At 43.4% G+C, this 27,241-nt stretch overlaps 1 protein-coding gene across 3 annotated transcripts in view; it reads right to left on the reverse strand.

Moving 5' to 3' along the window:
* Window positions 1-1,374: 1,374 nt before the first annotated feature.
* The window catches only part of LOC148451048 (uncharacterized), an 81,595-nt gene continuing 55,728 nt past the window's right edge, over window positions 1,375-27,241 (reverse strand). The window contains exons 2-4 of one of the 3 annotated variants that reach the window (XM_088462339.1): window positions 19,703-20,338; window positions 18,275-18,352; window positions 17,539-18,179 (exon numbers count right to left, since the gene is read on the reverse strand). In XM_088462339.1, coding sequence (XP_088318465.1) covers window positions 17,650-18,179; window positions 18,275-18,352; window positions 19,703-20,180 — 1,086 coding nt within the window. In that variant the 5' untranslated portion in view covers window positions 20,181-20,338 and the 3' untranslated portion in view covers window positions 17,539-17,649. Of the gene's footprint in view, window positions 2,609-17,538; window positions 18,180-18,274; window positions 18,353-19,702; window positions 20,339-27,241 lie in introns of those variants that run through there. The other 2 variants (XM_088462338.1, XM_088462337.1) reach the window with 2 other exon arrangements.

The following is a 27,241-nucleotide window of genomic DNA, read 5'->3' on the forward strand; positions in this document are numbered from 1 at the left end:
GATGTGTGGGAAAAGTGTGTACAGAGGCCGAAAAAACAATTAATAAATGAAAATTAATTACTGTGTAACATTTCCACTAAACCATAACAACTAAACAGACAGATTACTTACTGAAAATCAAGTGTCTTATTCACCTTTCAGACAAAAGCAAAACCCTGGGTATTTGCCGGGGCACGGCGAGTCGACCCGGTTCCTGCTTATGTCTGAAAGGGTCTGACCTGTATTGACAGTCCGCGTCCCTGTAATTGACCAGGATTATTCCAGGAACTTGTAGCCCATGTCAGTGCCCCGGCTTACGTCTGAAAGGCATGACCTGGGTCTTGATGACCAGGGTCATGTCTACAAGGACTTTGTTGGCAGGCACAGTAGCGCTTAGAGATGACATCATCTCCAAGCGTCCATTGTTTAATGGAAGATCTGGGTGTGGAAGATCATGATCCAATGTGAAGGGTGATGACTTGGGAATAACCCAAGTCCATCACCCAGGTGTGAAAGCGGGTTAGTGAAATCCCGGCTTTAACCAGTGTTCAGTGTCCAGGGTCCTAGCCAGGTAAAAGCCGGGGTTTATGTCTGGAAGGGGTCTACCTAAATCGTAATTCATAATTTTAATACCCCTTTCAGACATACACCCCAGCAAATACACAGCTCCGACCCAGGTTTTTTCGACACGGTCCCAGCTTGGAAAACCCCTTTCACGCTACACCGGGTTTATCCCTTTCACACATAAGCCATGTCTGCCCTGGAATTCAGTCTGAAGTAATTTAAAGGGGACTTTTTTTGGCTGCCACTGATGAGGTAACAGCCCCAGGCAGCCCCGAACATCCAATCAGCTCCTCAGCGCGACCCATACATAAGTTGGGTTGCAAGTCCTGGGAATAACACTGGCAGATTGCAGGGTCGCGTACCCGGGACTGTCATCCCAGGTCTGATCCTTTCAGACATAAGCAAGAGCCAGGTAGACTTATGGTGCCCCGGCAAATTCCCGGGTTTTTGGTTATGTCTGAAAGGGGTACAAATAGTACGCTTTCAGTAAGACAATGTAACCCATCAGAGTAGCTGGCTGCTTGACTGTTTCATATATATTTTCTTTAACAGAACAATGAAATAGCTGAAAACAGGATCTTTCTCTACATTTATGAAAAATTGTAAGTAGTAAAGAAGGGGCAATGAAAGTTGTAAAATATCAATATGCAATGTGGTTATAGGAGTACACATACTGTAGCTGTATAGTTTAAAAAACATAATACATAGTAAGCTACAGTCGCTAAGTGTTGTGTATCATGATACTTAATGCTGGTTATTACTTTTATTGAATGAACCATGCAGGATGAATTTTGTACATTTGACATTATTCTCCATACAGTTTTCCACAGGAATAAAAATTGGAAAGTTGAAGAGCCTTTGTCACTTCGGTTTCCCTTGTAACACATGGCAAAAGAACAGTCAATTGATTTCTATAGGAAAAAGACCCTTGATTTTGTTTATTCAGGAACCTTAACGGTCTTTAGCCTGGCATGAATTTTGACATGTGTGGTGAGATGAGCCTTACGAGTAAAACATTTGCCACATTCAGAGCATGCGTAGGGCCTCTCTCCAGTGTGTGTTGTCTGGTGCCGGACAAGGTCCCTATTGAGGGCAAATCTTTTATCGCACTTGTTGCATGCGTACGGTCTCTCTCCAGTGTGTGATCTCTGGTGAACATTAAGATTGGAGTAACAAGTGAATCCTTTCCCACAGACAGTGCAAACAAAAGCCCAGTCGCCTGTATGCGCTGCCTTATGTTTTACGAGCCTAGAATTATCAGCAAAGCTCTTACCACATTCTTCACATGTGAAAGGCTTCTCTCCTGTGTGAGACCTCTTGTGTATGACCAGAGCAGATGTACATGAAAACGTCTTCCCACATTCAACACATATATATGGCTTCTCGCCTGTGTGTGTCCTGTTATGTATAAACAGCGAGGAGTTGCTGGTAAAACTTTTCCCGCATTCCCAGCAGACGTAAGGCCTTTCTCCTGTGTGGATCCTGATGTGAGTAGACAGAGTAGCACTGCTAGTGAAGCTCTTCCCACAATGCGTGCAAGTATATGGCCGCTCTCCTGTGTGGATCCTCTCGTGTATGACTAGAGATGACTTTCTGGCAAAACTTTTTCCACAGTTGTTACAAGAGAAAGGTCGTTCCCCAGTATGGGATCTCTGATGTATAATGAGATGTGAACTTGAGATACAACTCCGACCACATTCAGTGCATATGTAAGTTTTTTGCACTTTATAGGGCGTATAACGGATTGTTAACTTTGAGAGCTCTAAAGAATCCTTGTTATGTTTCCTGCATTTATATTTAGACTCCACTGTGGATTTGCGCAGACGAAGATTGCTGCTGTTCCTCTTCTCATCATCTTCATTTTGGCTTTCTGTACTTTCCTCTGGAGAACTCATGTTCTCAGCTGTGTTTTCTAGATCCTTAGTTCCTGTAGAACTTACAGTGATATTTTTTTGTTTGCTGGGTCTCTGCCACCTTAGTTTTCGATGTGAATGCTGAGGCTTATCTTTCTTCCCTACTTCTTCTTCTTTCAAGCTGGGTGAGGCACCTGGACAGGCAGATTCTGCTGGAAAAAAAGGAAAGTATGGTAGTGAAGTTTAAAAAAAAAAAAAAAAAAATGCTACTGAATGAATGGTTTTAGAGCAATCAATCTGTACATTAGTAGAAGAAAACAAAAACCAATTCAAGGTTGGGAAAATGTGTTATTGTAGTATAAATACGATGGAAGAAAAAAGCTCTCTGAATTATTATTTTTCTTTACTTTTGTTTTCATAGAGCTTTGGTAAGCACAATATAACCAATAGAAAGCAGTGGATTACTTGTAAGCTCTTCAGGATAGGGCCATCTTTCTTGTTTTACACTTTTTTTTATCTACCTGGGCACCCATGTCAGACACCTTCTCTCTGGTCTCTGGCACGGTTTGCTTTTCCCATGATTTTGGGCATTGGCTTGGTTCACACCAGTAATCTTATGTGTTTTGTCCACGTCCCTCCTCTGAGTTCCATCTGTGATATGCAACTCATTGAGGTTTGTTACTGTATAATGTTTTGTTCTACTCTGTGTCCTTTGTGGTGCAGAATAAATAAATGATAATGAAATGGAAAGCATCGCAATGAATTTACATTAGCTAAATATGGTGGGATGAGATTCATAAAAGGAGTTCCAGTGCAGCAAACTGCACAGTTACCTTGCTCATCTACATTTTTCAGACTTTTCTAGTTTTTTGTTCAGGGTCATAGGGCTGAGTACAAAAATCAATGAGCCTGGGACGAGATCAGCTGCTGTTGCCGGCATTTCATAAGATAAGTACAGTATAAAACAAAATTTTTGCAATTATTTCTTTTTGCTATCAAATAAATTAATGAAGAAAAAAGTGTTATAACTTGTTAATTTCTTTTTTCTATGCATGATGGACATAAATGGCTATATACAGTCAGGTCCATAAATATTGGGACATTGACAGAATTTTCATATTTTGGCCTCTATTCACCACCACAATGGCTTTGAAATGAAACAAACAAGATGTGCTTTAACTACAGACTTTCAGATTTAATTTGAGGGTAATTACATCCAAATCAGGTGAACGGTGTAGGAATTACAACGGTTTCTATATGTGCCTCCCACTTTTTAAGGGGCCAAAAGTAATGGGACAAACTAAACAATCCTAAATCTAACTTTCACTTTTTAATACTTTGTTGCAAATCCTTTGCAGGCAATTACAGCCTGAAGTCTGGAATGCATAGACATCACCAGACGCTGGGTTTCATCCCTGGTGATGCTCTGCCACGCCTCTACTGCAAATGTCTTCAGTTCCTGCTTGTTCTTGGGGCATTTTCTCTTCAGTTTTGTCTTCATCAAGTGAAATGCATGCTCAATCGGATTCAGGTCAGGGGATTGACTTGGACATTGCATAACATTCCACTTTTTAGCCTTAAAAAACTCTTTGGTTGCTTTTGCAGTATGCTACGGGTCATTGTCCATCTGCCCTGTGAAGCGCCGTCCAATGAGTTCTGAAGCATTTGACTGAATATGAGCATATAATATTGCCTGAAACACTTCAGAATTCATTCTGCTGCTTTTGTCAGCAGTCACATCATCAATAAATACAAGGGAACCAGTTCCATTGGCAGCCATACATGCCCACGCCATGACACTACCACCACCATGCTACACTGATGAGGTGGTATGTTTTGGATCGTGAGCAGTTCCTTTCCTTCTCCATACTCTTCTCTTTCCATCACTCTGGTACAAGTTGATCGTTGTCTCATCTGTCCATAGGATGTTGTTCCGAAACTGTAATAGCTTTTTTAGATGTTGTTTGGCAAACTCTAATCTGGTCTTCCTGTTTTTGTGGCTCACCAATTGTTTACATCTAGTGGTGAACTATATTCACTCTTGTGAAGTCTTCTCTTGATTGTTGACTTTGACACATATGCACCTACCTCCTGGAGAGTGTTCTTGATTTCACCAACTGTTGTGAAGGGGTTTTTCTTCATCGGTGAAATAATTCTTCTGTCATCCACCACAGTTGTTTTCCGTGGTCTTCTGGGTCTTTTGGTTTTGCTGAGCTCTCCGGTGCATTCTTTCTTTTTAAGAATGTTCCAAACAGTTGACTTGGCCACACCTAATGTTTATGCTATCTCTCTGATGGGTTTGTTTTGATTTTTCAGCCTAATGATGGCTTGCTTCACTGATAGTGACAGCTCTTTGGATCTCATATTGAGAGTCGACAGCAACTGATTCCAAATGCAAATGTCACACCTAGAATCAACTCCAGACCTTTTACCTGCTTATTTGATAATGAAATAACGAGGGAATAGCCCACACCTGTCCATGAAATAGCTTTTGAGTTTTTAGGCCCATTACTTTTGGCCCCTTAAAAAGTGGGAGGCACATATAGAAACCGTTGTAATTCCTACACCGTTCACCTGATTTGGATGTAATTACCCTCAAATTAAATCTGAACGTCTGCAGTTAAAGCACATCTTGTTTGTTTCATTTCAAAGACATTGTGGTGGTGAATAGAGGCCAAAATATGAAAATTCTGTCAATGTCCCAATAGTTATGGACCTGACTGTATATATATAAAAACACATTCTGGGGCTGATTCTAAGTTGTGGACAGCTCTCCCGATATCTAGTGTCTGCACATACAGCATGCCAGAGCCTGCATATGCAACTTTGTGCAACTAGGAGTGATTCAATCATATGCATCTCAGCCGCATCTCCACTTGCAACTAAATGTGCGTAATTGGGCAGTTAATGGTGGCATTCGCACATAGGTGTGCCGTGGGTGTAGATGTAATTGCAGGCTATTCAGAGTAAAACATACCCAGAAATCACTTTAATTTCAGAGTGAACTCTTGCACCAAGGACAGGGCATCTGCCACTATGCACCATAAGTGATGATGGCTAGACAGTGTGAATACATACAAGTGTTTTATGAAACTAACATCTGGTTAAACATTACACAGCCAGAGTACCAGAGCTGTTGTAGAGTCTTGGTTCATGTTTACTGATGTGTACCATAATTATTAAGATACTGTACTAAGTACATTGATTTATGTATGTTTGCTCACTTCCCAATATTCTTAATATATAGACTTGCCGTTCAGTCATCATGTCAGGCAGCCAGACGTGTCTTACTACAGTCATGTAAGGAGCTGTGCTGCACACATTAATGATGAAGACCCAAGGGAAAGAATAGGATAATCTCCAAATGTGTTTTGATAGACAGTAGGCATTGTGCTGCAAACAAAAATCATACAATGCATCACTTTATGGGGGAGATGTTCCAAACCTTCTAAAGAAGACAAGTGGAGAAGTTGCCATAGCAACCGGTCAGCTTCTAGCTACAGGTTGAGTCTCCCATATCCACAATGCTTGGGACCAGGGATATTTTGGATATCGGAATATTCCGTATTGGGAATGGGACCCAAATCTAAGCACAGAATGCATTTATGTTTTATATACACCTTATACACACAGCCTGCATGTAATTTTATACCATATTTTTTTTAATAATTTTGTACCTTAAACAAAGTTTGTGTAATTTGAACCATCAAAATGCAAAGGTTTCACTTTCTCAGTCAAGGTCAAGAAATTCCGTATTTCGGAATATTTGGATATGGGAGACTCAACCTGTATAATTTTATAGATTGCACGAGATAACTGATAGCAAGAAGCTGATTGGTTGCTATGGAGCTTGTCTTCTTTAGAAGGTTTGATACATCTCTCCTACAGTATGGCCCCTTAAGGTTATCATATTGGTAGCAACACTGTCGACCATTTTAAATGGATGAAAACAACTTACATCAGACATTATGTTAAGTGGCTTCAAATATTCCAAAATTCTAATGAAGCATTCCATGAGTGCATGGCATAATTACTGACCAATTAGATTACTTCATGTATACTTGCATAACCGAGAATTGAATATCAGGTCCTATTATTGTACAGTGTGTACACAGCACCCAGGGCCAATTATTGTTTAAAAACTTACCAGATCTGATCCTGCTGCACAACATGTGTTGGAAATGATGTAGCGTGTACATGATCTGTCTGACATAGGGCCTGATTCAGAAGTGGAAGCAAAGCCGATATTTACGCAGATTGAGCGATTGTTTGCCATAGTGTATGCGGGTAAGGCGCACTGTGTACGCAAACCGATTGATTTGCGAGTACGCTCGCACAGAGGATTCATTTGCAAAGTGAGTGACAGCTAGGGGAAATAATGGGATCATTAGAAAAACACAGGTGTGTCTGATTGTTTAAACACTGTTTTCTGGGTGTCCACAAAGTAGCCACTGTGTTCTTGCTAGCAGTAGGAGAGCCCTCTGCGTGTCTGGAGACCCGCTGTGTCTGAGACTTACTGAGAAGGCTGATGGCTGCCTGATCTGTGTTCCATGTATTTGATTTTGTCTGTAAGATACTTTCAGTGGGTGTCTAAGCATGGGACGGCGAGTGAGTAATTAGCATATTTTCGCAATTGCGATCCGTGCAAAATCGCAGCTGTGATGGCATTTGCCTCCACATTTGAATCAGGCCCATAGTTAATTTAAAAATGTGACCTTTGTTGATCTGTAGGACATAAATTATTCAGATATGAAAAGAAAATTCAGCAGTGTGTACAATGGACCTCGGATTGTTACATCTCCCAGAAATAATATGAGATATGGTAAGAACTTACCCTTGTTATCTCTATTTCTACGAAGTCCATAGGGTTCCACAGGATACCTTGGGTATAGGTGTGACGTCAGTCGCTGGGCACCATAGAGTTAAGCTTTTCAGCCTCCCAGGATGCACTAGGGTCCCCCTCCTATACCCCGCCCCCGAGCCAAGGCACCTCAGTTAGTTATGAAGCCATAGGCCGGAGGAGGAGAAGGAAGAGAGAGAAAAAAGATCTGGACACATACAAGAATCACATTCTCACCAGAGGGAGACGGAAAACCGGTGACCAGAGCAAAGCCCATCTTGCAGCACAGGTGCGACAGGGCGGGAGTCCTGTGGAACCCTATGGACTTCGTAGAAATAGAGATAACAAGGGAAAGTTCTTACCATATCTCATATTTTCTACTTCAGGGTCCATAGGGTATCCACAGGATACCTTGGGGATGTCCCAAAGCAGTATCCTTTAACTGTGGGGACGCTCCTGTGCAGAAAGGAGAATCCGCCGCCCGAAGGAAGCATCCTGAGAGGCGAAGGTGTCAAACCTGTAATACCTCACGAAGGTATGGACAGAGGACCACGTAGCAGCCTTGCAGATCTGAACTGCCGAGGCACCACGTCGAGCTGCCCACGAAGGACCCACAGACCTAGTGGAATGAGCCTTCAGAGAAGGAGGGACCGGTAGGCCTTCATGAAGATAAGCTTCAGAAATAGCCATACGGATCCAGGCTGCCAAAGTTTGCTTTAAAGCAGGCCAACCCTTTTTACGGAAGCCATAGAGGACAAAGCGTCCGACTTCCTAAACGAAGAAGTGCGGTCAACATAAGTCCTTAAGGCCCGCACAACATCCAAAGAGGCCTCACCCACGGAAAGACCCGGTGAGTTAAAGGCCGGAACAACTATTTCCTCGTTAACATGAAACTGGGAAACAACTTTGGGAAGAAACTCGGGCCGAGTGCGGAGCACTGCCCAGTTCCCATAAAAAAACCAAGAAAGGGGGTCTACAAGAAAGAGCCCCTAACTCAGAAACACGTCTGGCCGAAGCAATGGCCAGAAGGAAAACAGTCTTAGCTGTTAGCCATTTAATATCCACTGAGCCCAGTGGTTCAAACGGCGGTCCTTGGAGAGCCCTCAGGACCACAGCCAAATCCCAAGGCGCCACAGGTGGAACAAAGGGCGGCTGAATACGGAGAACACCTTGCATAAAGGTGCGCACATCCGGGATTGTAGCAATCCTACGGTGAAACCAGACAGATAGGGCCGAAACCTGTACCTTCAAAGAAGCAAGGCGAAGCCCATGATCTAGTCCCGCTTGCAGGAAAGCGAGAATCGGAGACAGACGAAACTCCCGCGGTGCATAACCTCTCGGTCGACACCACTGGAAGAACGTATGCCACACGCGATGGTATATCCTCGCGGAAGACGGTTTCCGAGCTCGTAACATGGTACGCACCACAGAGCTGGAAAACCCCCGGGACCTCAGCATGGCCGTCTCAACAGCCACGCCGTCAAAGACAGCCGAGTCAGGTCCGGGTGAAGGCAAGGACCCTGAGACAGAAGGTCCGGTCGTAGCGGCAACCGCAGAGGACTGTCCACGGACAGACCCTGAAGGTCTGAGAACCAGTGCCGTCGGGGCCACGCGGGAGCTATCAACAGGAGCGTCCCTCCTTCCTGTTTGAATTTCCGGATTACCCGTGGAAGAAGGGAGACCGGAGGGAACAGGTATGCGAACCGGAACGTCCACCGGACGGACAGAGCATCCACCAGAGACACCCCTTCGTCTCTTGTGCGAGACCCGTACACCGGCAACTTGTTGTTGTGCCGGGACGCCATGAGGTCGATTTCTGGAAGACCCCACCTGTCCACCAGTAGTTGAAAAACGTCCGGGTGCAGGGACCATTCCCCCGGATGAACGTCCTGGCGACTTAGAAAGTCCGCCTCCCAATTGAGCACTCCCGGGATGAAGACCGCTGATATGGCCAGAAGATTGCTCTCCGCCCAAACCAGGATCCGAGAGACCTCTACGAGAGCCGCCCGACTGCGAGTTCCTCCTTGCCTGTTTATGTAGGCCACGGTGGTAGCGTTGTCCGACTGGACCTGCACCGGGCGACCCTGGAGAAACCGCTGTGCCTGCTGGAGAGCATTGAAGATCGCACAGAGTTCCAAGATATTTATTGGAAGCTCCGCTTCTGTCGGCGTCCACCTGCCCTGGAACAAGTGTGGACCCGAAACTGCTCCCCAGCCCCGAAGACTGGCGTCCGTCGTCAACAGGACCCAATTTGGAACCCAGAACGGACGTCCCTTGTTGAGGTGGGTCGTCTGTAACCACCACGCAAAGGACAGGCGAACCTCCTGGGTGAGCACAATCGTCTGGGACTTCAGAGACTGAGGCAGCCCGTTCCACTTGGACAGGATCAGGTGCTGCAGAGGTCTGGAGTGAAACTGGGCGTATTCCACCATGTCGAACACCGACACCATGGAGCCCAGTAACCTCATCGCCGAGTGTAAGGACACCCGGCGGCTGTGCAGGCAACTGCGCACCCTTGACTGTAAAGCAGAGATCTTGTCCTCCGTCACGAAGATCCTTTGCTGTCCCGAGTCCAATAAGGCTCCAAGATGCAGAATCCTCCGAGACGGGATTAGAGTGGACTTCTGCCAGTTGATTAGCCAGCCGTGCCGTTGCAGCAGTGCAATGGTCAGGTCCAAGTGGCGTAACAGGAGCTCTGGAGATCCTGCCACCAATAACAGGTCGTCCAAATACGGCAACATGCGGACTCCCTGCAGCCGCAGAGAAGCCGCCATGACCGCCATCACCTTGGTGAAAACACGTGGTGCTGTTGCCAGGCCAAAAGGTAACGCCTGAAACTGGAAGTGGTCGCTGCGGATTGCAAACCTGAGGAACTGTTGATGGCGCAAAAGAATAGGGACATGCAGGTAAGCGTCCTGTATGTCCAATGACACCATGTAGTCACCAGGTTCCAGCGCCAGAATGATGGACCGTAGGGTCTCCATCCCAAACTTCGGGACCCGCAAAGACTTGTTGAGTGCTTTGAGGTTGAGAATCGGACGATATGACCCATTGGGTTTCTGTACCAAAAATAGATTTGAATAGAAACCCTGGCCCCTCTGGGAGAATGGAACAGGCACTATAACTCCAGCCTGGAGCATAGTGTGCAATACATTCCGCAGCTCCATAGCCTTGTTCCGGTCTGATGGTAGACCCGTGGTGAAGAAGCGAGCCGGGGGTCTGTGCCGGAAGGAGAGGGCGTATCCGTGGGAAACCACCTCCAGAACCCAAGTGTCTGTCGTAGTGGTCGACCAACACTGGGCGAACTGTAGCAGGCGGCCTCCCACCCTGGGATCCCCCAAAGGGAGGCCCGGACCGTCAGGCCGCAGGCTTGTCATCTGGCTTGGGGGCCGGATGTCTGGTACTCCATGCCTGCTTCCGGGGCTTGACCGATTTCTTAGGGCCAGCCTGTCGAGGAAACGACTGTGGTTTGGGCCTGCCCTGGGCCCTAGATGACCGAAAGGACGATGGTCCCGAACCAGAAGGAGCAGCGGCCGACGGGAGACAAGCAGATTTGTCTGCCGCCAGCGTGGCCACAATCTTATCCAGATCCGGACCGAAGAGAACTTCTCCGGTAAACGGCAACGCTTCCAGACCTTTCTTGGAATCTGCGTCCGCCTTCCAGGATCGCAGCCACAAGGTGCGACGAGCAGCTACCGCTGCTGAAGAAATTCTAGACACCAGAGTACTAATGTCTAGAGCCGCCTCGTTGATGTAGGTGGCCGAATCACGGAGATTGCCAATCAACTCCGCCTGTTCGGCCGGACAGTCGGATTCAAAAGAAGCCTCTAATGAATCCGCCCAGCGCTCCATCGCTCTGGCAACCCAGCAAATGGCCATAGCCGGCCGTGCTGCCCCCCCTGCATGGGAATAAGCGGACTTAAGGCAGATTTCTACCTTGCGGTCTGTAGCATCCTTAAGGGAGGACATGGATGGCATCGGCAATGTGGCACTACGGACAAGACGGGTCACGTGAGAATCCACCTGTGGAGGGGATTCCCACTTAGCAAAATAATTATCCGCGAACGGATAAGCCACCGCCAGGCGTCTCTGCGGCTGGTATCTTTTGCCAGGTTGTTTCCACGCCTCCTCTAAATGGTCCATCAACTGACCCGAAAGAGGAAAGACTGTGGCATCGCCCTTCACATCTTTGAAAAAGGCATACTTAGATTTAGCCGCTGGGGGAACTTCGTCCTCAATCACCAAGGCTGTGCGGACCGCCCGAATAAGTCCAGGAATATATACTTTGGACTTAGCATCAGCGTCCTTAGTATGGAGAGGTTCCTGATCGTAAGGATCCAGAATCTCCCCATCATCAGACGTCCCTTCGTCATCCTCATAAGGAGCGGACAGAGACGCCACCGGCCTTCTATGAGGCCGCATCACAGACTCCCCTTGCAACACATCCGACAAGTGCTGTACAGAACTCGTCAGGGAGTTAACCCACGCTGGCTCCTGAGAACCCGGGAGTGGGGAAATAGGGAGACTGTGGGGTACCACCAATTGTCGTGGGAACCCCTGCATGGGTGACGACACCACAGACTGCTGGGACAAACCCATCGGAGTAAACGCGGGCTGCGGAGCTAACTGGCCCACTAAAGCTGTTAACGCCTGAGCGAAACAAGCCCAGGGCGGCTCCTGTACCGGTGCTGTAACCGTAATAGGCCGCGCCATGGACAAACACTGCCGGCAAAGGCCCTCTGCGCTACCCTCCCCCTCCGCTAACGGTACTTTGCAAGTGGTACACTGTAGCCGGAGGGGAAAATCACTTTCAGACATGATGGCACCACGTATGTGACCTCTCTCACCAATTAAGTATTAAATAGGCAAGAGACCACCCTGCAGCACCGCACCGCAAGGGCTTTAGCAGAAAGAACAGGGACAGTAATAAAGCTGACAGTTTAGAGAAGAAAAGTTACAGGCAGCGCTAGCACAGTCACATACAATGCAGAGAGATAACAATTCCTGCACTAACAGCGCTGATCACTCAACTACACAGACACAGGGCCTGGTAGGACACAGCGCTGCATACACAGACCTGAGCCACAGCGGAGGAGAGGTATGTGGGGGGACCCAGACCACGATGCTTCCGTCCAGCGCTTCCAGCAGCGTTCACCATGCGTTCTGAGAAGATGGCCGCCGAGGAGCAGAGAGGAGGCTGGCCTGGGGGAGGAGCGCTGCCACAGGACCAGTCGGCAGCATTCAGAGAGGGCTGTGTGCAGCGGGGGAGGCGCCGGCTGTGAGACAGGGAAGGCGCACTCCCCTGGCATGCATTTAACCCCTGGGACGCCGCAGCGCTACCGCTCTGCTGCGGTCCGCTGTCCCAGGGGGTAGTGGAAAGCGCAGGTTGGTCGCCTGGCTCCACGCTGCAGCCAGTCCCCAGGGAGCCCCCTGCCTGGGGACTTAGGACCATGTGACCAGCGGGGACCCACCGCGGGACCCCGCTGCTTACCTTTGTCCCCCTTGGATCCGGCCATGGTCCGGAACATCTGGGGTCACCGCTAGCTGTGACCCCAGATGCTCACTAGCATCCCCGGATCGGTACCGGCGTTCTGGTACCGGCGGGGGTGTAGGGAAGACAGCATGGACGTCAGGACTGACAGTCCATGCTGTACATCCAGATGTGCAGCCACAGCTGCACTGAAGAAAGCTTCAGGGGCTCTTCTAGCCCCCCACTCCGACAGGTGCACCCGACGCTGGCCGGGCACCAAACTAAACTGAGGTGCCTTGGCTCGGGGGCGGGGTATAGGAGGGGGACCCTAGTGCATCCTGGGAGGCTGAAAAGCTTAACTCTATGGTGCCCAGCGACTGACGTCACACCTATACCCCAAGGTATCCTGTGGATACCTTATGGACCCTGAAGTAGAAAAATACAATTGTGAATCATTTCTCATATCTATTAGGTGTGTACCTAGCTTAAGGCTCTCAATTCAAAGTCCAATTTCATATTGTCATAAATAAATTCAGGGTTGTGCCAAGTGATCTCATTACAGCACATCACCCTCATGTTATCTTACTGTGTCATTTCCTTGTGACCATTTATTTCTGCTTCACGTTTTCTGTGTTATCTGACTTCTTTTGAGTAATAGAATATTCCATTGTTTTATGGAACTATCAGCTATAGAGCATGGGAGAAAAGTTCACTGGTCAAATACATATATTTATTTTATAGACTTATCACTCTTAAAACTATTTTGACAGACACAGTTTGAGAATAATTACGTCATTGGAAAATCTCTTTGCCTCTATGTGCCTAATAGGTGAGCTTGGATATAACAGGATACTGTTGTAGCACAGATACATATTTTTATTATGCTAGGGCAGTGTTTGACAAATTCTTATACAGGTTATAAAAAAGTGATGATATTAGACAGTATAGCATCTAAGTTCCCCACTTTTATACCAACTGTGCAGTTACCGGTCAGACATGTGTTTTTGAGAGGTCCAATGGTTCACACACCTAATGAGATTGCTTACATGCTACTACTATATACCCGTCACTCACAGTGGAAACAGCACCAATATCCATGGGAAAATAATCTTAGGGCCATATTCAACCCTCTGCGATGTACAGCCTTGATGTTCGGTTATGCACAACGCAATAATATACCTCAACATTGCCTAACATCCTGTGCACTTCTATGGGGCATAAGGAAAAATGTAACTTGTTGTCGAAAGTGACTTCCTGCTGCCACTTCGTGGACATTGGCTGCAATAAACCTCTATGAATTCAGTAAGCACCAGCAAAAATCACACTTTTGTGAATATGTAAGCTGCATTCACACAGTATTTCACTAAAATACATATGGACTCCACTTCTGTATGCACTTTAAGTTGATTATAATCTTACATATTTCACCGGTGTCAAATCCACTATAGCTCTACTATAGTCAACTACAGTTCATTAAATTTAGATATTGTATATTACTATATAATGAATGTATTGTGGATCTGTGTATTTAACCATTTATTTATTCCCCTTTCAGACATAAACCCGGCTCAGACCCTGGACACAGGTTGAAGCCGAGGTTTCAGTACTTTGCCCCTCTCACACCTTGGTGATGGACCCGGGTTATTGCCAGGTTGTCACCCTTCACACCAGATCTGGGTCTTCCAGTGACCCGGGCCTTTTGTCTAACAATGAATATTTGGAGATGATGTAATCTCCAAGCACTACTGTGCCCGCCAATCAAGTCCTTTTACGCATGACCCATGTTATCAAGACCCGGGCCATGCCTTTCAGATATAAGCCGGGGCACTGACATGGGTTGCAAGTTCCGGGAATAACCGTGGTCGATTGCAGGGTCACGGATCTGGGACTGTCGATCCGGGTCAGACCCTTTCAGACATAAGCAAGACCAGAGTCAACTTGCCATGCCCTGGCAAATTCATGGGTTTTTACTTATATCTGAAAGAGGTATTATTCACCAAATGCGGTTTTGTGGATGCCCTGTGGTGAATGTTTATTTTGTACTTGTATTTTAGGTGCACGCAGGAGACCTGAGGGAGACGGGCAAGTGCACCAGGCAGACCAGAGGGAGACGGGCAGGTGCACCCAGGAGACCAGGGGGGAGACGGGCAGGTACATCCAGGAGACCAGAGGGAGACGGGCAGGTGCATCCAGGAGACCAGAGGGAGACGGGCAGGTGCATCCAGGAGACCAGAGGGAGACGGACAGGTGCATCCAGGAGACCAGGGGGAGACGGGCAGGTGCATCCAGGAGACCAGAGGCAGACAGGCAGGTACACGCAGGAGACATGCAGGTATTACCAGGAGACTAGAGTGAGATGTGCAGGTGCACGCAGGAGGACTGAGGAATACGTGCAGGTGCATGGAAGATACCAGGGGGAGACGTGCATGAAATTCAATAGACCAGAGGGAGACGTGCAGGTGCCCGTAGAACACCGAGGGAGAAGTGCAGTTGTACGTAGGAAACAAATAGGCAGATGTGCTGGTGCACGCAGGAGACGTGCAGGTACACATAGGAGACCAGAAAGGAGACGTGCAGGTGCACGCAGGAGACCTGAGGGAGACGGGGAAGTGCACCCTGCACACCAGAGGGAGACAGGCAAGTGAACCAGGAGACCAGAGGGAGACGGGCAGGTGCTTCCAGGAGACCAGAGGGAGACTGGCAGGTGCTTCCAGGAGACCAGAGGGAGACTGGCAGGTGCTTCCAGGAGACCAGAGGGAGGTGGGCAGGTGCACCCAGGAGACCAGAGGGAGGCGGGCAGGTGCACCCAGGAGACCAGAGGGTGACGGGCAGAAGCATGCAGAAGACCAGAGGGAGACGTGCAGGTACACCCAGGAGACCAGAGGGAGACGTGCAGGTACACACAGGAGACCAGAGGGAGACGTGCAGGTACACCCAGGAGACCAGAGGGAGACGTGCAGGTACACCCAGGAGACCAGAGGGAGACGTGCAGGTACACCCCCAGGAGACCAGAGGGAGACGTGCAGGTACACCAAGCGTACCAGAGGGAGATGTGTAGGTGCACCCAGGAAACCAATGGGAGAAGTGCAGGTACACCCAGGAGACTAGAGGGAGACGTGCAGGTACACCCAGGAGACAAGAGAGAGATGTGTAGGTACATGCAGGAGACCAGGGCCAGATGTGCAGGTAGGTACACCCAGGAGCCCAGAAGGAGATGTGCAAGTACACACAGGAAACCAGGGGAAGACATGTAGGTCCCTGCATGTGCACTGTAGCACGGGGTATTGAAATGAGGACTCCAGACAGGCAATTGCTTGGTAAAGCAGTATCTTTTTAATGGTAGCAGACACTGCACCTTAAGAGTACGTGAGCTGGTCTTGTTTTTCTCTCCCTTGGCGGGAGCTTATCCCACCAGAATGTGGGAAATTCAGGTGAGAGACAACCCCTCTCACCACAGCACGTACACGCAGAATACCAGGGGGAGACATGCAGGTGCACGCAGAAGACTAGGAGAAGATGTGCAAGTACACGTAGGAGACCAGAGGGAGACGTGCAGGTACACACAGGAAAGCAGAGGAAGGAAGATGGAACATGAAGGAGACCAGAGGGAGAGGGATGGAACATGCAGGGGACCAGAGGGAGTGGGATGGAACACACAGGAGACTAGACAGAGGTGGAAGGAGCACCAAGGGGAAGGAACAAAGGGCAAACAAGAGGGAAAGGTGAAGTGTATTGATAGGAGATATACAAGTTAAGCTATACTAACTGTACGGTGCCATACTAGAAAATCTAATTTCACACATATAGTCACAGAGAAACACATTCATTATAAGTAATGTCCTTCCCTTTCAAAAAACAAAGCACAGACTGACAAGGATTATAATGGCAGCTACCAGTAGGCAAATGCTGAGAGTGTAGAGATCTTTAAGTTATAGTATGTTTTTTTATTTGGTTTATCACCAGAGTATTGGATATTAACAGGTGTGAGAACATAATAATAGAATTTTGGATCTGAATTTTCTTCTAGATTAACAAGAAAAACACATGTTGGGTGTAAGACTTTTTGGCACTGTACAAGTGCACGCACCAGCAGGAACAGTTCAAAGTACACTTGTATATACTTCATACGTTAAGCTTAAACAGGACTCGCATCCACACTATTGGAATGGAGTCTTGCTGAATGCATGGAAACAGCAAGCCCTTAAGTATGCACAATTTAATAGGGGTGTGCACTGACATAAGAACTATTACAGTAGACACCCTTCTAGAACATGTCTAAACCAATTTTACCAATTACAGATGTGTCCTCATACACTATTGCCGCAGTCACACCAAACATTCCTTCTCGGTGCTCCAGGTACTTGAATGTGTATCTTAGTCGCAATACGATGCCACAAAACAGTTTAGCGAGACTGCACTGATTAATTTGATATGAGATACTTGTATATCTAAGTGCAAAGGAGTCTGAATCTGTATATCAAGTGCTACAATGCAGCAGCCGCAGCTTTTCTTCACACCAAGTTCCCTGTACAGATTCAGGCTCAGTCGCACACAAATACAACAATATACAAGTGTCGCATTTCAAATTAATCAGTGAATTGGGTTTTGTCGCATCGTGTTGCAACTGAGACGCACATTCAAGTGAAAAAGAAGCTACACAACTTGATGCAATTCACTTGTACCAGGCGTCTCGTGCCGCATGGCTTATTGAGGCTAGGTGTATGAGGAAATATCTGGAACTCTTGAACCATCTAGCGGTGTATATGAATAATATCGCACAGAGAAGACAAACTACAGGAAAAATATTTTTATAGAAATAGAACAAACTCTGACATGGCCATTCAGATGAAGGGAGAAAATCACTGAAGTGTTTAGTACTGAAACAATACAAATATATAATACAAAATAATCCCTCTTTCCCCCCCCCAAAAAACAGTAAAACGTTATAGTTTCCCGCCTTTTCCAGCAGGTGAAGCGGACACTCCCCCCCTTGTACGTAAAGTACTCTTGCGCAAGTTACTCGTCCCTCCTTCATCTGCAGGGGGAATTGGCTGCTGGTGATGAAAATTTGTCTCCAAGGAAGACTCCATTGCAAGTCTTTTAGCTGCTATATCATTGGCTTCCATGAGAAGCTTAAGTTTATTAGTTCGGTAAGAGGCCGTCTCTTCCCTGTAACGGGCTGTTTCTTCTCTTGCCTTTTCTTGGTTAGTAGCTATAAGGTCTAGCATGTGATTCATGGCAACTACCTCAGCGTGTAAGCGCTGCACGCTACTGCCAAAATCTTCAAATATTTTCCCTCGGCAATTCAGGCACTCTTCAGATTTCATTACATTGTTAAACATGCCTTCATTCTCTGTTTTTTTGGAATCCATTTCATCCAGTACAACTGAATGTGGCTGAATATTCTCTGTATCTGACATGACTACAATATCCTGAGGGTCCACGGTAGTCACAATGATTTCTTGATTATCCTCTAGAAAGTAACACAGAAGGCAGTTAAGTAACGCATGCAGCAGCAAGCAACTGTTACATCTTGATGCAAAACTGTATTTAAAGTTGTATAATTACCAGAAGATGTAGACACAGAGTCGCTATCAGCGGCATGCTCAGGAGAAACCCCGAACCCCATCAAATCTTGAAACATTTCTTTAAAAAAAAAAAAAATAATAAAACCAAATATATATGACTGTCATTGTCACCATTTAATGCATTTATCAGTGTCATTCTATCATGGATGTACTATTTATTAACATGACTATTTCAAGCATTTTAATGAATTTATACCTGTACAACTAGTCACAGAAAGAGGATCATAAATTGTTTATGAATATATTAGGCAACAATCAACTTAACAAGGCTGTATAGGCACCTGCCCAAACATCTACATGCCTGAAGACCAGGTTGTATGTACTATTGGGTGTTCTACTGGGTCTGAAGCTTTTCTGCTAAATTCTTTATCAAGTTGCAAAAGTCAACTAAATAATGAAGTAAATATAATTTTGTTATCTACAAAAAATAGTCTACAAAATAAAAACGCTATTTTAGGGGTGGCAAATGGGATACATATTAATGTCGAAATTTAAATATACAATTTTATTTGTTATAGAAAACAGGAGGCATGGGGATATGATTCTTCTGGGGCTTGTGCTAACATAAGAAATTAAGCCACCATAAGTGGCTCAACCTGGATCCAGTCAATAAATGGGCACACGCAATATTACATTGTGATATTTGCAATGGTTAATAATAAAGTATATGCCAACACTTAGGCAAGCTTTGAATTCTAGCCTTCACTTCATGCCACTTTAAAAATCATTTAGTCAGTGGAGCAGGATGTGGTCAATGCACAAATTAAGGACTACAATACTGACATGACATTAGAAAGACTACACAAAATAGGGACATCGAAATAAAACATTATATAGTTGACCCCACACCTACACACATTAGGGACGCTTTATGAGTAGGCCTACTCATGAGAACGCAGTCAATGGGGCAGAACTAATGACTTGTGGTTTTGTGTCGCAGGTAATTTCAGCTCGAACCTCAGGAGGGTGCTGACAGAATTCAGCATTAACTGCTGCCTCAGGTCAAGGATCTCTAATAGAATAGGCACTTTACCCACAAGATCAGACCGAACAAGACGACCTGCAGGTAATTGAATCTGCCCCAATTAATTCACTAAGAAATAATCACTGGGGCATAGGGCAATTGATGAATAATGATTCAACCCTCAACATCTATGTAGGTGGCAGGTACACTGTAACTGTCAGCCACAAACACATGATGGAGATGCAGCGTACGCATATATATCAAATTGTGATTGGCTGGCAAAATATGCACCTTGGCCAATATAATTTGAAAGAAATTATGGCTTAAGAAAGTCACAGCCAAATATAGGAACATATATAAAGAGAGAATGAAGTGTAAGACTACAGCAAAGTCTTGTGTTCCTACCAGAGTATTAGCACTGATAATTACCAGAGGGTGTATTACCTGAGGATAGGCCGGTGTCTATGTAGCCTTTGAACTTGATGGAATCTGTTACTTCTGTGCTCAAAATTTTCCTGAGCTCTTCCTCGTAGTCGGAAAGCTCCACGTCCATTGAAGGCTCGTCCCCATTTCCCTTCTTGTGTTTTTCTGCTTCAGCCAATTTTTTCTTAACGTGCCTTTTGATATCATGATACCTCTTCTTGCAGACGTCTACGCTGCGTACATGCAGGCCGACGCTGTTCACTGCATCGGTAATACTAATCCACAGAGCCTTCTTCCTTGATTTGGGCACTTTTACAGCCTTCTGGCCAATGATCTGATGATAGTACTCCACAACCTTTGAGATAAGGATGCTGTTTTCTTGATAGGAGAATCTAGTTGCTCTTCCTGACTGAGCAGAACAATTATCTCCCTGTGCTTTGTTAGGACCCTCATCTGAGTGCCCAGCAGAGACGACCTCTCCAATATTCTGCATTCTCATGTATTTGTTATTAAAGTATAAAAAAAAAAAATAGGAAATTAAAAATACAAAACAAAACCTGTCAGTCTGCTGCCTGGATGTTTTTCTTCGATAATGTGAATTTTAGTGGGTGCTGGTGCATGAGAAGTGTTCTGAAAGCAGTACTTGAAAACACAAAGCTGGAAAAAACAAACAAAAAATAATCACAGGCTCAATTTTAATCCTGCGATTTTGTTTGCTGGATTTAACAGTTTAATGTGAATTAAAAGAATATAACAAAATTCAATATATCTTTTCATTGGCATTTGATAATTAATTACTTTGCTGAAGTTATTGCTGGTATTATTTTAAAACATACGACATGCGGCACTGTTTATTTGGTTGACTACTTGGCTGAGAGAGTACAGTAGCTGTTCCCATTTATGTACAGTAAAAAGGTATTATCAAAGGCATAACTGATACCAATATGTTGTCTGACATTTGTATGTAAGCATTATGGGGCCAAACTTCACTTTTTTTAAAACCTTTTGAAGAACCAAGTGAATTACTTTTGGGAACGTGAATAAAGCAGACTAATAAAGAGCTGTGGGGCACAAGCATGGACAAGATTGTTAGTAACCTTGAAGATCATTGAAACAATGCTTCATTCCTGCTGAAAAGTCATGAAATTAAGAGCTATTGTCACATGTATACCGGCTTGTCTTTACTAGGTCGTAGAATAAACCAAATAAACTGTGAATAGAGACAACTAATTACTTATTCTCCAAGATATTTTAAAATGGCCTGGACAGATTTGTTGGTACCCCACAGAAAATATAATAATTGGCTTATAGTGATTTCAACCAAATTGCTTTCTTGAATTAGCACTATAAAAATAGAAACTATTGATCTAGGAGCTTATGTACCACATCAATTACTTTTCTACAGTCCCAATACAAAATTAGTTGGTATATTTTATATATATATTAAATTAAAGCTTCATGTCCTCAATTATGGGATTTGTGAATACCCATTGCCTAAACTAAACGAACAATAGATTTTTTTATTAACGCAGACCTTTTAATATATCAATTGTGAAATGACAGAAAATTAGATATAGTAATCAAGGCTCCATTGATCATAATGTAAATTATTTTATTTACTCACAATTAGTCAATATAGCATATAGATCTTTCACGCTGTATGCAAATATACATTCAATATACAATAAAAACCATAAAAAATATATATATTTTTTAAATAAGTAATGAAAACTATACAAACATTACAATATAATAATAATAATTATAATTTTCTTGAATTAGCATCACACATGTGTTCAATTCTCTAATCAGACATTCAAACTATTTAAAAGAAGAAAAGTAGCGACTCAGCTGTTTGGTATCATTGTGTGCACCACACTTCATGAACATGGATCAGTGAAAGCAAAGTAGTAAGTTGTCTGATTATATATCAGAAAGAAAATAATTATTATGAATCTGTATACGAAATGCTATGTATACAGACTCGGTTGCACACAGATATACAAGTGTCACATATCAAATTAATTAGTCTCCTGGTGCATCCTAGTCACATCACATTGTGACTAAGACGCACTTAAGAGTGAAAAAAAGATGCGACACTCGTGCCAGGTGTCACGCGCCACATGTCGTTTTGAGGCTAGATGTATGAGGACATCTAGCCTCAATATCAGCAAAAGTTGTAGAACTTTGAAAGTCAGTAAATGAACGTAATGGCAAATTAGGCCATTTTAATTACAATTTTGCAATATTGTGCCAAAAGTACCAATAGGAACTGGTTTCATATTAGCTTTGCAAAGCCTTATGTAAGAGGAAAAATGGAAGGAAGGGTATGACAGATGCTGCAGAACAGGCCAAATTTTTCCTTTGCTACCTATAGTAACATTCACATACAGTACTATGCACGCTCATGATTTTCCAACATTAAGAAGGTTCTGATATTTTCCATGTTATTTACAATATATTAAATACTGTATGAAGAGAATGTGCACACAGACTATTCAATACTTGAAATTAACTCAGAGTTCTTGTAATGTGGACCTGTAACTTTTGGGCCATTCCGTTTCAAATCAACACACTTTTTGTTAAAATGTTACCTCACTAGCTCAGATTTTGTTCAGATTTGGTATATGGACAGTATATATTTAGTCTAAGAAAAATACAAAATGCAAAGTTTTCATAAATCTGTCAAAAACGCACAAGCATATTTTCAAGTTGTCATAGTAGCTCTGCTTATTAGGCTAGAGAGGTGGGAGTGGAGTCATTTTACTGTGTTTTTATGCCCTTTCCTATTATATACAACACTTTGCGAGGAAAAACTTTTTCCAAATTCAAACTGAAATTTTTGAACATGATTATCTCAAAAAGTGCGTAGAGAAAAAAAAAGTTTAATAAATTTCTGGAAATAGTCTATACTAATGTTAAATGTTTTTCAAAATTTTAAAGTTGGAGGATAATGGGTTCATAGTTAAAAATAATTTTAAACAGGAGTAGGCACTATGTTTGAAAAAAATCAGGGCCTACTTTTAAATCCAATTATATGATGGAACAACTAAAATTAGCCTAACACTCAATATTGAATTAATGTAAATTCTCTTAATTACTTTTTGTCAATATGTACATGTGAGAATATATAATATAGATATTATATATTCTCACATGTAGAGATTGTCAAAAAGTAATTAAGAGAATTTACAAAAATTAAGATATTGTAGGCCTAATAAAAGTTCCTATATCACATTATTAACTAAAAACAATGAATAATGCTTGCAAGAAAATAAATAATGATCTTCAATAATGTTAATGCATTGTTTATGAATCATTCTCATGAATCAATGGTCAGGAATCATGCTCAGTATTGCAGGACAGTTTGTAGCATGTCTGTGCAAGCTCTTGACAAGTTATGAGGCTGCACCCAGTCAGTGCCCCCTCCCCTCGCAATACCTATTAGTTTGTGTCTGGAGTCAGTATTGAGTGAATGTAAGTGCATTATAGTGGTGTTTTGGAGGATGTTTTCAGTTGATCATACTGTAATTTGTTATTACATTTTTTATATTTAAACAGTTATCAATCAAGCTAAACATTCAGTTTTTTTTCACAAACTTGTCTTGTCACAAGCTAGACTTCGATGTTGAGGCCAAGTGGCATATTTCGGCCACAGCGCATGGGTAAGGCCCCTGTGATGGAGTTGGCGGCTCAGTCAAAAGACTGGCAGCTGGAGCCAGCCTTCAAAGTCCATATGAGAACCAAATCCTCATACCTACCCAACTTTATGAATGGGCTGTAGAAAACATATCTGGAATTAATTTGACGTTCACAACGCAAGAAGACTATATTGAGTATTGAGTCTGAAACATTTTTGAATCATCGTTTCAGCCAGTCAGTAACTATTCGGGGAAAACAACAGTATCATGCTTTTATACCTGTTGATTCAAGTACATAAAAAATATCTGTAAAAACCTTTTCTAAGGCTACATCATCAGTATTCGTTACACAATCTCTAGACCAACTCCAGTTGAAACAAATAAATGGCTATATATCCGTTGTGTAAAACAAGAAATGGTGGCTTGCTTATGTGATGGACAAGAATGAAGATGAATTAAAAGTGACCTTCCTTCATCCAGCTGGACTTTCACCATCAGTCTTCTATCCAAGGAAGCCTGACGTACTATGGATACCACTAATAGATGTCTTATGCAAAGTCGACCCTATAACTCCAACTGGAAGAACTTATATCATGTCTCCTGATGACACTTTAAAAACCACTGAGGCATTGACAAACTATCTTCAGCTAATATTTTTGACTGACTAATACAATTTATTTACAAAAGTATTTCTTTTCAACTTTATTTATATAATTAATCTTCTGAAGCCATCAGATCGATTACATGTTGAGTCTCCCATATCTAAATACTCCAAAGAACGGATTTTTTTTTAACATGACTGAGATAGTGAAACCTTTGCGTTTTGATGGTTCAATGTACGAAGACTTTGTTTGAGGCACAAAATTAGAAAAAAATATTGTATAAAGTTAGTCAGGCTTTGTGTCTAAGGTGTATATGAAACATAAATGAATTTCATGTATAGTGCCTTGCAAAAGTATTCATCCCCTTGGCTTTTTACCTTTTTATTACATTACAACCTGTAGTTTATTTATTTTTTTAATCTGATTTTTTTTGTGATGGATCTGCACAAAACAGTCTAATTTGGTGAAGTGCAATGAGAAAAATATATATAAAAAAGAATCTTTATAAATAAAAACCTGAAAATTGGCATGTGCATATGTAATCACCCCCTTTGCTATGAAGCCCCTCAAAAGTTCTGGTGCAACCAATTACCTTCAGAAGTCACATAAATAGTGAAATGAAGTCCACCTGTGTGAAATCTAAGTGTCACATGATCTGTCAGTATAAACACACATTTTCTGAAAGGCCCCAGAGGCTGCAACACCACTAAGCAAGAGGTATCACACCATGAATACCAAGGAGCTCTCCAAACAAGTCAGGGACAAAGTTGTTGAGAAGTATAATTCTGGGTTGGGTTATAAAAAAATATCCAAATCTTTGATGATCCCTCGAAGCACCATCAAATCCATCATCATCAAATGGAAAGAACATGGTAGCATAACAAACCTGCCAAGAGAGGGCTGCCCACCAAAACTCACAGAGAGGCAGCACAGAGACCAAAGGTAACCCTGAAGGAGCTGCAGAGTTCCACAGCAGAGACTGGTGTATCTGTGCATGTGACCACAATAAGCCGTACACTCCATAGAGCTGGGCTTTATGGAAAAGTGGCCAGAAAAAAGCTATTACTTAGTGATAAAAATAAGAAGACGCAATTTGAGTTTGCCAAAAGGTATGTGGGCGACTCCCCAAATGTATTGAGGAAGGTGCTCTGGTCAGATGAGACTAAAATTTAACTTTTCGGCCACCAAAAAAAATTATATGTCTGGCGCAAACCCAACACATCCCATCACCCCAAGAACACTATCCCCACAGTGCAACATGGTGATGGCAGCATCATGCTGTGGGGATGTTTTTCAGCAGCAGGTACTGGGAAACGGATTTGAGTCGAGGGAAAGATGGATGGTGCTAAGTACAGGGATATTCTTTAGCAAAACCTGTTTCAGTCTGCCTGTGATTTGAGACTGGGAAGGAGGTTCACCTTCCAGCAGGACAATGACCCGAAGAATACTGCTAAAGCAACACTCTAGTGGTTTAAGGGGAAACATTTAAATGTGTTGGAATGGCCTAGTCAAAGCCCAGATCTCAATCCAATTCAGAATCTGTGGTCAGACTTGAAGATTGCTCTTCACAAGCAGAAAACCATCCAACATGAAGGAACTGGAGCAGTTTTGCCTTGAGGAATGGGCAAAAATCCCAGGGGCAAGTTGTGGCAAGCTAATAGAGACTTATCCAAAGCGACTTGCAGCTGTAATTGCCTCAAAAGGTGGCTCGACAAAGTACTGACTTTAGGGGGGTGAACAGTTATGCACGCTGAAGTTTTCTGTTATGTTGTCCTAAATGTTGTTTGATTCAAAATATAAAAAAACACAACTTCACTGTTGTAGGCATGTTCTGTGAATGAAATGATGCACACCTTCAAACAATCCATTTTAATTCCAGGTTGTGAGGCAACAAAACATGAAAAATGCAAAGGGGGTGAATACTTTTACAAGGCACTATACAGTATGTATAGAACTTTGCTTAAGCCACAAAATTATTAAAAATATTGCATAAAATTACCTGCAGGCTGTATGTATAAGGTGTATATAAAACATAAATGTATTCTGTGTTTAGATTTGGGTCCCATTCCTAAGATATTTCATTATAGTATGCAAACATTCCAAAATAGAGAATATTCTGATATCCAAAATACCCCTGGTCCCAAGCATTTTGGATATGGAAGACTCAACCTGTATTATCTATTAGTACTTGTAATACACCCGGCTGTTTTGAATAAACTACCTTGCTTTAAAATTATTTTTAAACTATGAACCCATTATCCTCCCACTTTTTAATGTTGCCAAAAATTTAAGATTAGTATAGACTATTTACAGAATTTAAAACTTTTTTGTCAACGTACTTTTTGAGATAATCATGATCAAATATTTCATTTTGAATTTGGAAAAGGTTTTTCCTCACACAGCCTATTGTGTTGTACGGGTTGAATCTCCCATATCCAAAATGCTTGGGACCAGGGGTATTTTGGATATCGGAATATTTCGTATTTTGGAATATTTGCATACCATAATGAAATATCTTGTGAATGGGACCCACATCTAACCACAGAATGCATTTATGTTTTAGATACACCTTATACGCACAGCCTGCAGGTAATGTTATACAATATTTTCAATAATTTTGTGGCTCAAACAAGTTGTGTATATATTGTATATATATTAATCCATGACACATATACAGATGCACATTAGCGAATAAAATATTAACTCACATACAGCAGATATTTGCATGATACACGATACATAAGCAACGTGCGTTCAGACGCACAATGTACACTGATGAATTCCTGTAAATATCTCACATTCATTTATGCAAGCACACATATAAAGGTTCCCTAGCAGTGAGTGTAATATTAGAGGTTTTGTTAGCTAATCATTATGGTGTAAAATGTACATATATGATATGTACGTATAGAACTTAGTAGACATGTCACGTTTGGTATCATACTGACACCCTGTTTAATTCCAGATATCCAAATCTATTGGCGAAGGAGTTGCATCTTGCGTACGGTGGTCATGGATTATAGGGAATTATTGGTTAGAATATGTACTTTGTATCTAGTGTCTTATCCAGTTTTATCTCGTCTGGAGGGATGGACCATATCCCTGTTGTCACCATATGAACTGTCCTATGACCTGCATCGTACCAGAATGACAAGAACCAATGGATTATGCCAGCTCGTTCCTATTGTGTTGTCCACTCTCTGTAGGATATATATTCAAGCGCTCTCAGTCCTGTAGTCAGTCATCTTCTTTCTTTCTTATGACGGAGGCTTCACGTTTGATGCCGGGAATCTGGATCCAGAGCGCTTGCGTATGTA

This window comes from Taudactylus pleione, unplaced genomic scaffold, assembly GCF_031769625.1.
Source record: "Taudactylus pleione unplaced genomic scaffold, aTauple2 ptg001191l, whole genome shotgun sequence".
NCBI classification, from domain to species: Eukaryota; Metazoa; Chordata; class Amphibia; order Anura; family Myobatrachidae; genus Taudactylus; species Taudactylus pleione.